Raw genomic sequence first — 15,058 nt, 5'->3', positions numbered from 1 at the left:
CGTCCTGGAGTCCGCTCGACGCGCGCAGCATGGGGCGCGCCTTCAGGCGCACGCGCCACAGCGCGCAGGATTGACATATACAAAACATCCGATAAAATCATTTACGCTTAGAATGTAAACAAACTGGCGAAATGACTAGCAATTTGTGAAAAATGCGATAATAATAATAATTATTGAAAAATAAACAAAGATACGTTCTTACCATCATATACTTTTATTCCATATTTTGTGGCTTTTTTTTGGGGGGGGGGTTGTTTTTGAGTAGAGTTTTTATTTCATCCTCGGTTGGTTCAGCAACACACTCCGCCATTTTGTTTTTCTCTACTCACAGTATATGAGCTGATAGCCTAGTAGCAGAGTAGCCAATCAGAGCGCACGACTGCTCATATCCAGTGAATGTGGATAGAACAAAAGGAACTATAAATCAGTTATAAAGCTGATACCCTTTCCACAATTCACAGTTCACAAGTGAAAGTTGCACCTGTGGTTTATAGATGTAGGCTATTGCCTGTGGGTTTTTTACGTGATTTTTTTTTTCCACAATTTTTTCCCACGTGTTCATTTTTGTGTTGTTGTTGTTGTTGTTTACTTTTTAAACATGATTTGTTAATTTTTCACAGTGAAGGGCATATGACTTTATTTTCCATGTGTGATCATATTCACGTGATTTCAATTGAATTTTAAGGCATGACATGCTGAAATGTACTTTCACATCATTTTACACATGATCACGTGAAATCATCTCATCTCATCTCATTATCTCTAGCCGCTTTATCCTGTTCTACAGGGTCACAGGCAAGCCGGAGCCTATCCCAGCTGACTATGGGCGAAAGGCAGGGTACACCCTGGACAAGTCGCCAGGTCATCACAGGGCTGACACATAGACACAGACAACCATTCACACTCACATTCACACCTACGGTCAATTTAGAGTCACCAGTTAACCTAACCTGCATGTCTTTGGACTGTGGGGGAAACCAGAGCACCCGGAGGAAACCCACGCGGACACGGGGAGAACATGCAAACTCTACACAGAAAGGCCCTCGCCGGCCACGGGGCTTGAACCCGGACCTTCTTGCTGTGAGGCGACAGCGCTCACCACTACACCACCGTGCCGCCACGTGAAATCATGTATGACATTTTTGACAGTAATGTCGTTATGTGGCCAGTCATTTTGCACCAAGAACCATTTTGCCACCTGGACATAACCATGACACACCGCTGTACCCTCCTGTGAATGACTCCCTGTACTTGAGGATGCCAAGTGCATGCAAAAAGTTTCCACACACAGAATAGTTCCAGTTTAATTCCATTTGACCTCTCACTGGCAGAACATCACGAAAAATCAAGGTCCTGACAACATCTGATGCTGTTTTTCTTAAAGCACTGACACACTGGCGAGTAATCTGCAGTCGATCCCTGTGATGTTCTGCTTTGAGTTCCACTCTTTGAAGACATGAGTCAAAGAGGGGCTACCAGTGAGAACACAAAGACCATTTCAGCCAGAGCTTGACTCGTCATGTCCTCCACTAACCCTTAAAGCATTATATAGAAGAGCTTCTCTTGACAGCCGACGTCCTTTCCTTCATGAGCTGAGGAATGCCAGTGGAAGAGACACTGTACGGCCTGTGTGGACCCATCAGGGTTTGCAGGCAGCAAATGAGTGGAGCCTTTGTCTCTCTCAACTGTGGGTATTTATAGATACGTGCAATGTCGAGAAGACATGAGTGCCAATATCCAACCAGGCCTCCACTATCAGCAAAAAGGTCTTACAGACATGCCTTTGCAATGCCTATAAATACTAAAGAATGTCACTGAATCTGATGTGTGTTTAATTTTTTTTTCTTTTTTCAACACACATACATATGCTGTTCAGACAAATAGCCACTATACAGAGGTTAAAAAACAGTGTATGTGGATGTTTGTGAATTTTTGAGAACTTTGAGATTTATGCAAAAATATACTAAGTTGGTAAGGTATTCTCTCGCAATAGTATACGTTATTTATATATGCATAGGACTGTTTATCTACAACCCCGATTCCAAAAAAGTTGGGACAAAGTACAAATTGTAAATAAAAATGGAATGCAATGATGTGGAAGTTTCAAAATTCCATATTTTATTCAGAATAGAACATAGATGACATATCAAATGTTTAAACTGAGAAAATGTATCATTTAAAGAGAAAAATTAGGTGATTTTAAATTTCATGACAACAACACATCTCAAAAAAGTTGGGACAAGGCCATGTTTACCACTGTGAGACATCCCCTTTTCTCTTTACAACAGTCTGTAAACGTCTGGGGACTGAGGAGACAAGTTGCTCAAGTTTAGGGATAGGAATGTTAACCCATTCTTGTCTAATGTAGGATTCTAGTTGCTCAACTGTCTTAGGTCTTTTTTGTCGTATCTTCCGTTTTATGATGCGCCAAATGTTTTCTATGGGTGAAAGATCTGGACTGCAGGCTGGTCAGATCAGTACCCGGACCCTTCTTCTACGCAGCCATGATGCTGTAATTGATGCAGTATGTGGTTTGGCATTGTCATGTTGGAAAATGCAAGGTCTTCCCTGAAAGAGACGTCGTCTGGATGGAAGCATATGTTGCTCTAGAACCTGGATATACCTTTCAGCATTGATGGTGTCTTTCCAGATGTGTAAGCTGCCCATGCCACACGCACTAATGCAACCCCATACCATCAGAGATGCAGGCTTCTGAACTGAGCGCTGATAACAACTTGGGTCGTCCTTCTCCTCTTTAGTCCGAATGACACGGCGTCCCTGATTTCTATAAAGAACTTCAAATTTTGATTCGTCTGACCACAGAACAGTTTTCTGCTTTGCCACAGTCCATTTTAAATGAGCCTTGGCCCAGAGAAGACTTCTGCACTTCTGGATCATGTTTAGATACGGCTTCTTCTTTGAACTATAGAGTTTTAGCTGGCAACGGTGGATGGCACGGTGAATTGTGTTCACAGATAATGTTCTCTGGAAATATTCCTGAGCCCATTTTGTGATTTCCAATACAGAAGCATGCCTGTATGTGATGCAGTGCCGTCTAAGGGCCCGAAGATCACGGGCACCCAGTATGGTTTTCCGGCCTTCACCTTTACGCACAGAGATTCTTCCAGATTCTCTGAATCTTTTGATGATATTATGCACTGTAGATGATGATATGTTCAAACTCTTTGCAATTTTACACTGTCGAACTCCTTTCTTATATTGCTCCACTATTTGATCCTCTTCCCATCTTTACTTCTGAGAGCCGCTGCCACTCCAAGATGCTCTTTTTATACCCAGTCATGTTAATGACCTATTGCCAATTGACCTAATGAGTTGCAATTTGGTCCTCCAGCTGTTCCTTTTTTGTACCTTTAACTTTTCCAGCCTCTTATTGCCCCTGCCCCAACTTTTTTGAGATGTGTTGCTGTCATGAAATTTCAAATGAGCCAATATTTGGCATGAAATTTCAAAATGTCTCACTTTCAACATTTGATATGTTGTCTATGGTCTATTGTGAATACAATATCAGTTTTTGAGATTTGTAAATTATTGCATTCCGTTTTTATTTACAATTTGTACTTTGTCCCAACTTTTTTGGAATCGGGGTTGTATATACTGTATCCAGTAACGGTAAATGTACTGAAACGCAAGTACATATACTGTAAATATAGAAACATATTATATGGGCATGAGTGTTTTACTGGGAAATACACCACTCGTATTTTTCATACAAGCTACATCCGGGACGTGCTGATTCAAAACCATGATATAAATCTCTGTATGTCACTTGTGAGGAAATCAATAAATTGTTTTGATAAATTTGGGTACTTTTTGTTTGTGAATGTGTCTATATTATAAAAAGAAAATCACACATTGGCTTGAAGATATGAAGTTTATATTCTCGTGCTAAAAAACTCGCATTTTTCATACAAAATACATCACAGATCTGAGTGACATATTTAAATAATATTGGCTGGCTTTTTTTCGTGGTATATCAGATATATTCCATTCAGCTAGCATGAAGTTGAACGAGTCAAAGACGAGTTCAATATCATGCTAGCTGAATGGAATATATCTGATATACCATGAAAAAAAGCCAGCTCGTATTATTATTATTATTATACATTCCTTTCAGGTGTTCAATGCGTCTTTTTCTTTCAAAATTCTCTCAGAATCTTCCGTATTTAACAAAGTAAACCTGGCGGCCATGTTTGTTTACAAACTGTCACAGTCGCTCACTAGCACGGAAGTTTTACATCTCCGACATGTACTGTAACGTCGTGTTGTCTTGACAACCATGCCATATCGTAAACCATATTCAACGTTCATTCTCCATTGGGTAGAGTGACGTAATACACATAGGATAAGCGATATGCTAACAATATTGCATGCTATTGAACCAAATGAATGAAACCCGCTAGAAGAACACGTTTTATTCCATCGAAAAAGTTTCCTGTATATATAATAATTCCCGATACTTCGCTCTGATGATGTCACTCCCAGTGTTTTCCCACTGACGAGACGTGCATTATGAAAATGTCAAACCGGTTCAAAATTAAAATTCTATTGATTAACTTGTGTATTTTTTTGTGAATGTGTCTATATAATATAAAAAACATTACACAGTGCCATGAAGATATGAAGTTTATCTTCTCACGTTGAAAATATTTCCACTCATTCACTTCGCTCACTTGTGAATATGTTCACCACTCGAAGATAAACTTCATATCATTGTGAAACCATGTAATATCCTCTCTATATATTACAATACTATTTTTGTATTAGTACGGTATAAGGCGTGATATAAAGGTACATAACAGTGGCTGAAACTGATAAACATGAGTTCACTATCAATGAGACAACCCTCCATAACGTTGATAAGTTCACCTACCTGAGGTCGACCATGACATCCAACTTATCGCTTGACCTGGAACTCTCCACACTTCTTGGCAAAGCAGCCACTGCTTTTGGCAAGCTGACAAAACGTGTATGGACAAATAAACACCTCACCATCAGGACCAAAATATGAGTTTATGAGGCTTGTGTACTTAGCATTCTGATGTATGGATCTGAATGTTGGCCAACCTATCACTGGCAGGAGAATAAACTCAGTGCATTTCATACCAGATCCCTCAGATCAATTATTGGAGTGACATGGAAGGATAAAGTGACCAGTGAAACCCTGTTTAACATCAATTCCAGACCATTGTCATCCAGGCTCAAATATACTCGCCTCTGGGGGCAGGTCATGTTGAGAGGATGTCAAAGACCAGGATCCCCCATGGTGTACTACACAGTGTACTGGAGGAGGGTACCCGTCCTATAGGGAGCCCACGTCTTCACTATAAGGATGTGCTGAAGTGCGAGCTGAAGGACTTCAAGATAGAACCCACTAGCTGGACCAGTACTGCTCATGACAGGCATAGATGGCGTGCTTGCCTCCATCAAGGGATCAGGTATGACCATCAGAAAAACTTGGACAAACTCAAGAGACAACGCTCCTGCCTCTCACCCACAAATGAATGACGATCTTCACTTGGCATAGTCGGAAATGACTGAAGCTGGCCCGAACCGACCGAACCGAAACCGAATAAGACATGATATTAAGATACATAACAGTGGCTGAAACATGACACATTTTAGTACAATGTGTTGTTTGAAATGTAATGTGTTTACTTTGGCACTTGCTAACTATTAAAAATATTGGTGGTGGTGGCTCATCCATATATCAGCTGTTCAACAAAGGTTAACTGTCACTACATCCTCATTCACAACTCCAGATATTTTTAAATTCACCTGAAATACTAATCATCTCTACTGAGTGACCAATCGTGGTAGTGCAGTGGTTAGCACTATCACCTCACAGCAAGCACGTTCTGGGTTCAAACTTGCTGGTCAACTGTGTGTGTGTGTGGAGTATGTATGTTCTCCCCGTGCTGGTGTGGGTTTCTTCTTGGTGCTCTGGTTTCCTCCCAAAGTCCAAAGACATGCATGTGGATTTGGTCAAGTACCTACATTAAACTGCTCATATGTGTGAATGGTAATGGCTGTTTGTCACTGTTTTAGCCCCACAATAGATTGGCGACCTGTCCAGGGTGTACCCTGCCTCTTGCCTGATGTGAGCTGGGATTGGCTCCAGATCACCTGTGATCTTCAGTGGATAAGTGGTATAGATGACAGATAGATGGACCAATGATTTTTTCAATTCACTTTTTGTCAGGTATGTTCCATTGATTTGCTGAGTATTGTAGATGTTGCACTATGATATGGCAGTATACTCAGTGCTTCATTTAGCTCCATAGAGAGTATTAAGAATGATCAAAAATGGGAACTGAACATTTTCAGTGGAGGATCATCGGACAGGAGAGTTAATGACAGGGTTTGTACTGCAAACTGGGCTACTTTGGAAATACTCTGCCAATGCAAACATTTTGTTTCATAGGCAAGCCATCAGACTTTTATAAAACATTTTAACATGTGAAGCCTCATCCCATGATTTAACTGGCAGTGGTAGATCAAGGATTTATGTTTTGTGCTCGCAAGTGGAAGGCTCTGAGTCACAATTGCACCATTGACCAAAAGCCTTTGAGTCCTAGCCACTATTGGGCCCTTGAGCAAAAGCCCTAATCCCGTAATTGCTTAGGGATATGATTGGCTTGTCCACTTATAAGTGTGCAAAAGTGACTAGAAAATAAATGGAAATAAATGTACTTGCATTGAAAGGCACTTGAATCAACGTCATGGGATGAGCCTAGGTGATGGTGATGCTAAATTCAGCATGAACATCACATGATGTCCACTGTTATAAGTTATAATATGGATTAGTCCATTGTAGAAAAAAAATAAATACAAACTTGAACCTTATTTTAGTGTAACTGGGGTAAGCCATTCATCACTGTGCTGGAAACCCAAACAAAACCCAACAAGTGCTGAAATGTATAAATGAGCAGATTGATCACCACAGCTGCACAGATTCACCTATTCATCAATGATGGATAGCCAAGAGGAAGTTTTTGAATGAATCAGTAACTAAAACAAGTAACCAGCATTTAGTTGATGGTCTGTTTTTTCCTGGCTTCCACACAACCAGCCACTTGCACGTGCACTCCTCAGCAGATTTCCCACATGAGAAGGAAGGATGTTTTCACTCAGGTCGTAAATAGCCATCACTCTTCCTTGACCCTTAAACAGACTGGGAACTGATAGCTAGGTCAAAGTTAAGACCAGGGTTAGGGGGATTACAATCCAAAAGGATTATAACAAAGGATTACAGAAAAAAAAGTGTTACTCATACTGTGCATGACCATATAGGTGTAGGAACAGTGATGGGACTTTTTCATTTCTTTGATCAACACGCCATGTTGACTGCATCCAAATTAGATGACAAACAGTGGCCTTCATATCTATAACCCAACGTTGTAAAACCATCATGGTCGAGCCTTATAGTATGGGGTCTTATTACAACACACATACACACAAACACACTCGGTGAAAAGAGATAGACAACACCATTCATGATGGTTATTCTTTTAAGTCAAGTGTTTCAAGTCCATAATCATAGTAAAGTAAACAGAAAGTACATTAGCATTAGGAGCGCTGTAGTTCAAACCACAAAAAATGTCCAGCTGTCATCTGTTCATCTAATTTGTACTTTGACAGACAATGTTTTCTTCGTCTATATACTTCTGATTATGTGTTATGGATATATCAGGGAAGTGGGCTTAAATAAATAAATAAATAAATATGGGGGAAGGGTGGCACAGTGGTGTAGTGGGTAGCACTGTCGCCTCACAGCAAGAAGGTCCGGGTTCGAGCCCTGTGGCCGGCAAGGGCCTTTCTGTGTGGAGTTTGCATGTTCTCCCCGTGTCCGCGTGGGTTTCCTCCGGGTGCTCTGGTTTCCCCCACAGTCCAAAGACATGCAGGTTAGGTTAACTGGTGACTCTAAATTGACCGTAGGTGTGAATGTGAGTGTGAATGGTTGTCTGTGTCTATGTGTCAGCCCTGTGATGACCTGGCAACTTGTCCAGGGTGTACCCCGCCTCTCGCGCATAGTCAGCTGGGATAGGCTCCAGCTTGCCTGCGACCCTGTAGGACAGGATAAAGCGGCTACAGATAATGGATGGATGGAAGCCATGGCATAATGGTTAGAGAAGCAGCTGGACCAAAAGGTTGCTGGTTCGATTCCCTGGACCAGCAGGAATGGCTGAAGTGCCCTCGAGCAAGGCACCTAACCCCCAACTGCTCTGGATATGTTGTACGTCGCTCTGGATAACAGCGTCTGCTAAATTCCTGTATGTTTCAGTCTGTGTAAACTTCACACAGCAGTGAACAATAGGTTGTATGAGTCTACAATCTGGGATAGAAAGAAATCAGCTCCTATTTCATACCTTTCTGCATACTTTTACTTACACCTGTTGGTGGTGGTGGTGTTTTTGGTTCTACAAAAGTTAAAAAAAATAGTCCACTTGTTTTAATAATACATTGTTAATGGCAAGAAGACAATGTGGAAGCCAAAAATCTAGCCATATTATTATGTCGTGTTTTTGCTTGAAAAAAAGGAAGGGCATTTAAAACAGCCAGCCATGAAATGGACTGCAATCTCATCTCATACGACTGGATTTGTGTTTCTTTTAAATATCATTTCTGCTTGGTTCATCTAGCCAAGCATGTTATTAATCACTGCACGGTAAATGAATTTAACATAAAGAATTAAAAATAAATTATATACAAATCCCATTGATTACATGTAAGCTATTCATACACTCTCAAAAAAAAGTATTAAAATGTATCGTTCCTTGTCACTGGGGTGGTTCTTTTATCATTTGTACCTTTAATGCATTTTACACCTGGAAAAGTGGATACCTTTAAAAATGATTTAAGGCAGTGGTTCTCAAAGTGGGGTCCGGGGATCCCCAGGGGTCCATGAAGCACAGCCAGAAGCTCCATGAATTCTCATCTCATCTCATTTTCTTCCGCTTATCCGGGACCGGGTCGCGGAGGCAGCAGTCTGAGCATGGAAGCCCAAACTTCCCTCTCCCCAGACACCTCGGCCAGCTCCTTGGGAAGAACACCGAGGCGTTCCCAGGCCAGCCGAGAGACAGTCCCTCCAGCGTGTCCTGGGTCTTCCCCGGGGCCTCCTCCCAGGGGGACATGCCTGGAACACCTCCCCAGGGAGGCGTCCAGGAGGCATCCGAAAGAGATGCCCAAGCCACCTCAGCTGATTCCTCTCGATGTGGAGGAGCAGCGGCTCTACTCCGAGCTCCTCCCGAGTGCCTGTGCTTCTCACCCTATCTCTAAGGGAGCGCCCAGCCACCCTGCGAAGGAAACTCATTTCGGCCGCTTGTATCCGCGATCTTGTTCTTTCGGTCATTACCCAAAGCTCATGGCCATAGGTGAGAGTCGGAACATAGATTGACCGGTAAATAGAGAACTTCGCCTTTTGGCTCAGCTCCTTCTTCACCACGATGGACCGGTAAAGCGACCGCATCACTGTGGAGGCTGCACCGATCCGCCTGTCGATCTCACGCTCCAGCCTTCCCTCACTCGTGAAAAAGATCCCGAGATACTTAAACTCCTCCACTTGAGGCAGGACTTCTCCACCAACCTGAAGAGGGCAAGCCACCCTTTTCGGTCGAAAACCATGGCCTCGGACTTGGAGGTGCTGATTCTCATACCAGCCGCTTCACACTCGACTGCAAACCACCCCAGTGCATGCTGAAGGTCCTGGTTTGAAGGAGCCAACAGGACAACATCATCCGCAAAAAGCAGAGATGAAATCCTGTGGTTCTCAAACAGGATTCCCTCTGTCCCCTGGCTGCACCTAGAAATTCTGTCCATAAAAATTATGAACAGAACCGGTGACAAAGGGCAGCCCTGCCGGAGTCCAACATGCACTGGGAACAGGTCTGACTTACTGCCGGCAATGCGAACCAGACTCTTGCTCCGTTTGTACAGGGACCGGACAGCCCTTAGCAAATAGCCCCGAACCCCATACTCCCGAAGCACCCCCCACAGGATACCACGAGGGACACGGTCAAATGCCTTCTCCAGATCCACAAAGCACATGTGGACTGGTTGGGCAAACTCCAATGAACCCTCAAGCACCCTATGAAGGGTATAGAGCTGGTCCAGTGTTCCACGACCAGGATGAAAACCGCATTGTTCCTCCTGGATCCGAGGTTCAACTATTGGCCAAATTCTCCTCTCCAGTATTTTTAAAAAATTATTATTTATTTATTTAAATTTTTTTACAATGGTGGAAATCACAATGTCATATTATCAAAATTATTATACAGTATTGAGGTATCCGAACACCAAAGTCAACTAAGATCTAACATGTTCTCTCAGTGGAAATTTCAGGAATAGAAAGTTCTACGAGGCAGCACGGTGGTGTAGTGGTTAGCGCTGTTGCCTCACAGCAAGAAGGTCCGGGTTCGAGCCCCGTGGCTGGCGAGGGCCTTTCTGTGCAGAGTTTTCATGTTCTCCCTGTGTCCGCGTGGGTTTCCTCCGGGTGCTCCGGTTTCCCCCACAGTCCAAAGACATGCAGGTTAGGTTAACTGGTGACTCTAAATTGACCGTAGGTGTGAATGTGAGCGTGAATGGTTGTCTGTGTCTATGTGTCAGCCCTGTGATGACCTGGCGACTTGTCCAGGGTGTACCCCGCCTTTCGCCCGTAGTCAGCTGGGATAGGCTCCAGCTTGCCTGCGACCCTGTAGAACAGGATAAAGTAGCTAGAGATAATGAGATGAGAAGTTTTACAGTTTTCTAGGCACCTTTCCATGAAAAAAAAAAGATACACAGTAAAGATACAAAGAGGGAACACTACAACCACCACCACCCTGTCTTTTTTCTGAGAGTGCACAGTGATGACATCATCCCATCAGGCAGGTCTGTCTGTCCAGGTGTTGCTCATATTACAACATCATTACAACATCATCACATATCATTACAGAGAAACTCTGGGGGCTCTGCCGAATCACACACATCTTACTTATTGGAGAAAAGTATAATATAGACAACTAATCTTATTTTCACCTGGACATCATTTAACCTCTATTAAGGAAAACAAATAAAACAGTATATTTAAAAATATAAGAAGAAGAAATAAAGAAAAAAGACAGAAATGAAGAAGAAGGGACTTACAGTTGGATTCTGAAAGCTCCATCATGAAGAATAAAATCACAAGGTTGTTTATTTATTTCTTTTTATTTCACTACTCATAGAACCACTGTTAATATAATTCCCTCCTCACGTGACCGTCACTGGCAGCCGCCAACACAACACTGTGGGGATGAGAGGAAGCGCGCACTGAGAGAGAGAGAGAGAGAGAGAGAGAAAGAGAGAGAGAGAGAGCGCAGGGTCCTAGAACACACCAAGTTTGTCTATTCACTTTTCATCATTGATAAGTCAGTTTGTGGTGCAGGCTAGTCATGTGCAAAGTCTCATCTCATCTCATTATCTGTAGCTGCTTTATCCTGTTCTACAGGGTCGCAGGCAAGCTGGAGCCTATCCCAGCTGACTACGGGCGAAAGGCGGGGTACACCCTGGACAAGTCGCCAGGTCATCACAGGGCCGACACATAGACACAGACAACCATTCACACATTCACACCTACGCTCAATTTAGAGTCACCAGTTAACCTAACCTGCATGTCTTTGGACTGTGGGGGAAACCGGAGCACCCGGAGGAAACCCACGCGGACACGGGGAGAACATGCAAACTCCGCACAGAAAGGCCCTCGCCGGCCATGGGGCTCGAACCCGGACCTTCTTGCTGTGAGGCGACAGCGCTAACCACGACACCACCGTGCCACTCTGATTGCTTGGTATCAAAAATAATTAGTTACATTCAGTGTGCGAAATTGATTTTGGTTGGGGTGGGGGGGGTCAGTGTCAGTGACCCTGGTCACCCAAAACTTAGATAATAAACTTTATAGGAATCAGTTGTTGTTATACCATAATAATATCTCATCTCTCTCTCTCATTATCTGTAGCCGCTTTATCCTGTTCTACAGGGTCGCAGGCAAGCTGGAGCCTATCCCAGCTGACTACGGGCGAAAGGCGAGGTACACCCTGGACAAGTCGCCAGGTCATCACAGGGCTGACACATAGACAACCATTCACACCTACGGTCAATTTAGAGTCACCAGTTAACCTAACCTGCATGTCTTTGGACTGTGGGGGAAACCGGAGCACCCGGAGGAAACCCACGCGGACACGGGGAGAACATGCAAACTCCGCACAGAAAGGCCCTCGCCGGCCATGGGGCTCGAACCCAGACCTTCTTGCTGTGAGGCGACAGCGCTAACCACTACACCACCATGCCACTCTGATTGCTTGGTATCAAAAATAATTAGTTACATTCAGTGTGCGAAATTGATTTTGGTTGTGGTGGGGGGGGTCAGTGTCAGTGACCCTGGTCACCCAAAACTTAGATAATAAACTTTATAGGAATCAGTTGTTGTTATACCATAATAATATGTTATACCATAATAATAATAAGTTAAATAAACAATGTATAAATAAGAGGAAACATTTTAAAATGCTATAGTACTAGTAGTGCTATAGCATTTTAATTTTGTAATAAGTTCTGGAGCCTTTGGAAATGGTTTCTGGTGCTGTCTTACTGGCGAGCGAGAGACTACTTAGTAGTGCGACGTCACACAACAGCGACGAGGCAAACTAAAATAAAACGCTGTCTGACTGGCGCGCGAGAGACTACTTAGTAGCGAGACGTCACACAACAGCATACAGACCCAAATAAGGGTATAGCTTTGACTCATGTGGGGGTTCAATAAACTTACAGACCCAAATAAGTGCGTATAGCTCAGGTTTTTGGGAAAAAGAATAATCATACATGTACGATTATTTGGAACATGAGCGTATACACATAAAAATTTGATGAAGTTATTGAAGTACATGTAAAATATGTAATAAATGTACCAGTGATTGTTTGGAACACCAGTGAAAGCACATGTACACTGTATGCAGATGCAGGACAGAGGAGGATGAGTGACCTGAGTGACCACTGTGGCCTAATTAATTAGGGAATATCCGAATAGGGATGTACCATTTTAGGTTTAGGGACGGGGACAATGGGTTATGACTATTATCGTACATTATAAAACTTATGCATAATGCATTTAGGCTCATGCACAGGTTTTAGAGGGGTCTTTTTGGGACCCACCCTGGTCTTTAAAATACATCTTTTGAGGGGGCTTGTTTAGCTTTTGGGAGGGTCAAAAAAACCCAGACACCCCCCCCCCCCCCATTTTGCACACTGGTTACATTACTTGTTACCAGGCTTGTAGTACTCGAGTTCAGGACTCGGACTTGAGTCCAACTAGTGCCCATCACTACAGTTGAGTATGTGCTTTGACTGCCATACCAACAAGCCAACTCTTTGGTGTTGTGGTCAGGGTGCAGGTTTGGCATCCTGTAGACCTGGGTTCAAGGCAGGATAAGGTGACTCTCTTGCTTCGCTACAGATGGTGTCAGGCGTGGGACGACTTGTGTGAAGCACATGGGTGCCAGAGCCACAGAAGCCAGGCTTGTTGGTATGGCAGTCAGAGCACATACTCAACACTGCCCTCCCCTTCAGGAGGCGCACACACAGGCATCCATCACGCATCCCCCAGCCGTACTTCACTCATCTCTGGGGTCCCTCACACAGGGCCCACCTTTCCTGGGGGTCCCTCGTATGGCTCACACACAAGGCACACCTCAGATGGCCTCCCAGCAAGCCATCCCACACCTGACACCATCTGTAGTGATGGTGTAGGAGAGCAGTCACCTTATCCTGCCTTGAACCCAGGTCTACAGGATGCCAAACCTGTACCCTGACCACAACACCAAAGAGCCAGGCTCGTTGGTATGGCAGTCAGAGCACATACTCAACTGTAGTGACAGGCACTCTGTCACATTAAGGACTCGTGACTCGACTTGGACTTGAGCACTGATGACTCAGACTTGGACTCGGACTTGTGCATTAACTGTATTCAGACTTGTAAATTGGAGATGAGGACTCGAATTTTGTCTTTATATCTACATTAATTTTGTACTAATTTTGTGCAAGAGTGTCACACCTGCATGCCTTGGTGTGTGCATCAGATAGACTCTTGGGTTTCCCCCACAGTCCAAAGACATGCAGGTTAGGTTAACTGGTGACTCTAAATTGACCGTAGGTGTGAATGTGAGTGTGAATGGTTGTCTGTGTCTATGTGTCAGCCCTGTGATGACCTGACGACTTGTCCAGGGTGTACCCCGCCTTTCGCCCATAGTCAGCTGGGATAGGCTCCAGCTTGCCTGCGACCCTGTAGAACAGGTTAAAGCGGCTAGAGATAATGAGATGAGATGAGATTTTTTCCTGGTTCACCATGACTCAATTCAAGATACTATGTCATGCATGACATGGTGGGCTTTCCCTGTTCGTGCAAGGCATTGTGGGATACAAATTTGAAACAGGAGGGAAAAATGGAGGACGTGAGTGTGCGAATGAAATGTGAAAGACTGCCTACAGGAATGGAAAGCGAGAAGAAAAGATGCTGTGAAGGAAAGGAAACGCAGGACCAAACTAATAAATATCGGCGGTCAGCGAGCACCTCGGTGTGATCAGCTGTTCGTTTCGCGACAGAATGATGGAACTGTCAGTGCACGGTCAAGGTAAACCTGTAGATGGCAGTAATGCAACACTGTGGATGCCAGCTGCCGGAAAACCCAAAAGAAGAAGAAGGTAAACCTGCTGTCTGCTTGACTGCGTAAAGCGAGCGATTTCATGAACATTATTTGCTCGGGAATCCCCTCAAATTAAATAACTTCCCAGCCACAGAATGGCCTGATATTTTGTGAGATATTACAGAAATAAACATATATCACAATGACCACATTTCAGAGGGAACTAAATTTCACCGATTTTATGAAATTGAAAGGCTGCCTCTCTTTAAAATAACTGTTTATTTACCAGATGTAGTTGTACAAATGGACCTAAACTTTTTGTTTTAGATCTAAGTAACCTAAAATGCAAATTCATGCTGAAAGCATTTTTAAGACGGACATACTTC

General features: G+C 43.5%; 1 protein-coding gene across 1 annotated transcript in view; it reads right to left on the bottom strand.

Moving 5' to 3' along the window:
• The window catches only part of afap1l1b (actin filament associated protein 1-like 1b), a 72,088-nt gene extending 60,817 nt beyond the window's left edge, over positions 1 to 11,271 (bottom strand). Inside the window, exon 1 of the mRNA XM_060936257.1 lies at positions 11,143 to 11,271. Coding sequence (XP_060792240.1) covers positions 11,143 to 11,167 — 25 coding nt within the window. The 5' untranslated portion in view covers positions 11,168 to 11,271. The remainder of the gene's footprint in view (positions 1 to 11,142) is intronic.
• Positions 11,272 to 15,058: the final 3,787 nt, after the last annotated feature.

This window comes from Neoarius graeffei, chromosome 12, assembly GCF_027579695.1.
Source record: "Neoarius graeffei isolate fNeoGra1 chromosome 12, fNeoGra1.pri, whole genome shotgun sequence".
Classification (NCBI taxonomy): Eukaryota; Metazoa; Chordata; class Actinopteri; order Siluriformes; family Ariidae; genus Neoarius; species Neoarius graeffei.
The sequence above is the reverse complement of the archived record's forward strand: the minus strand, read 5'-3'. Positions and strand labels throughout refer to the sequence as shown.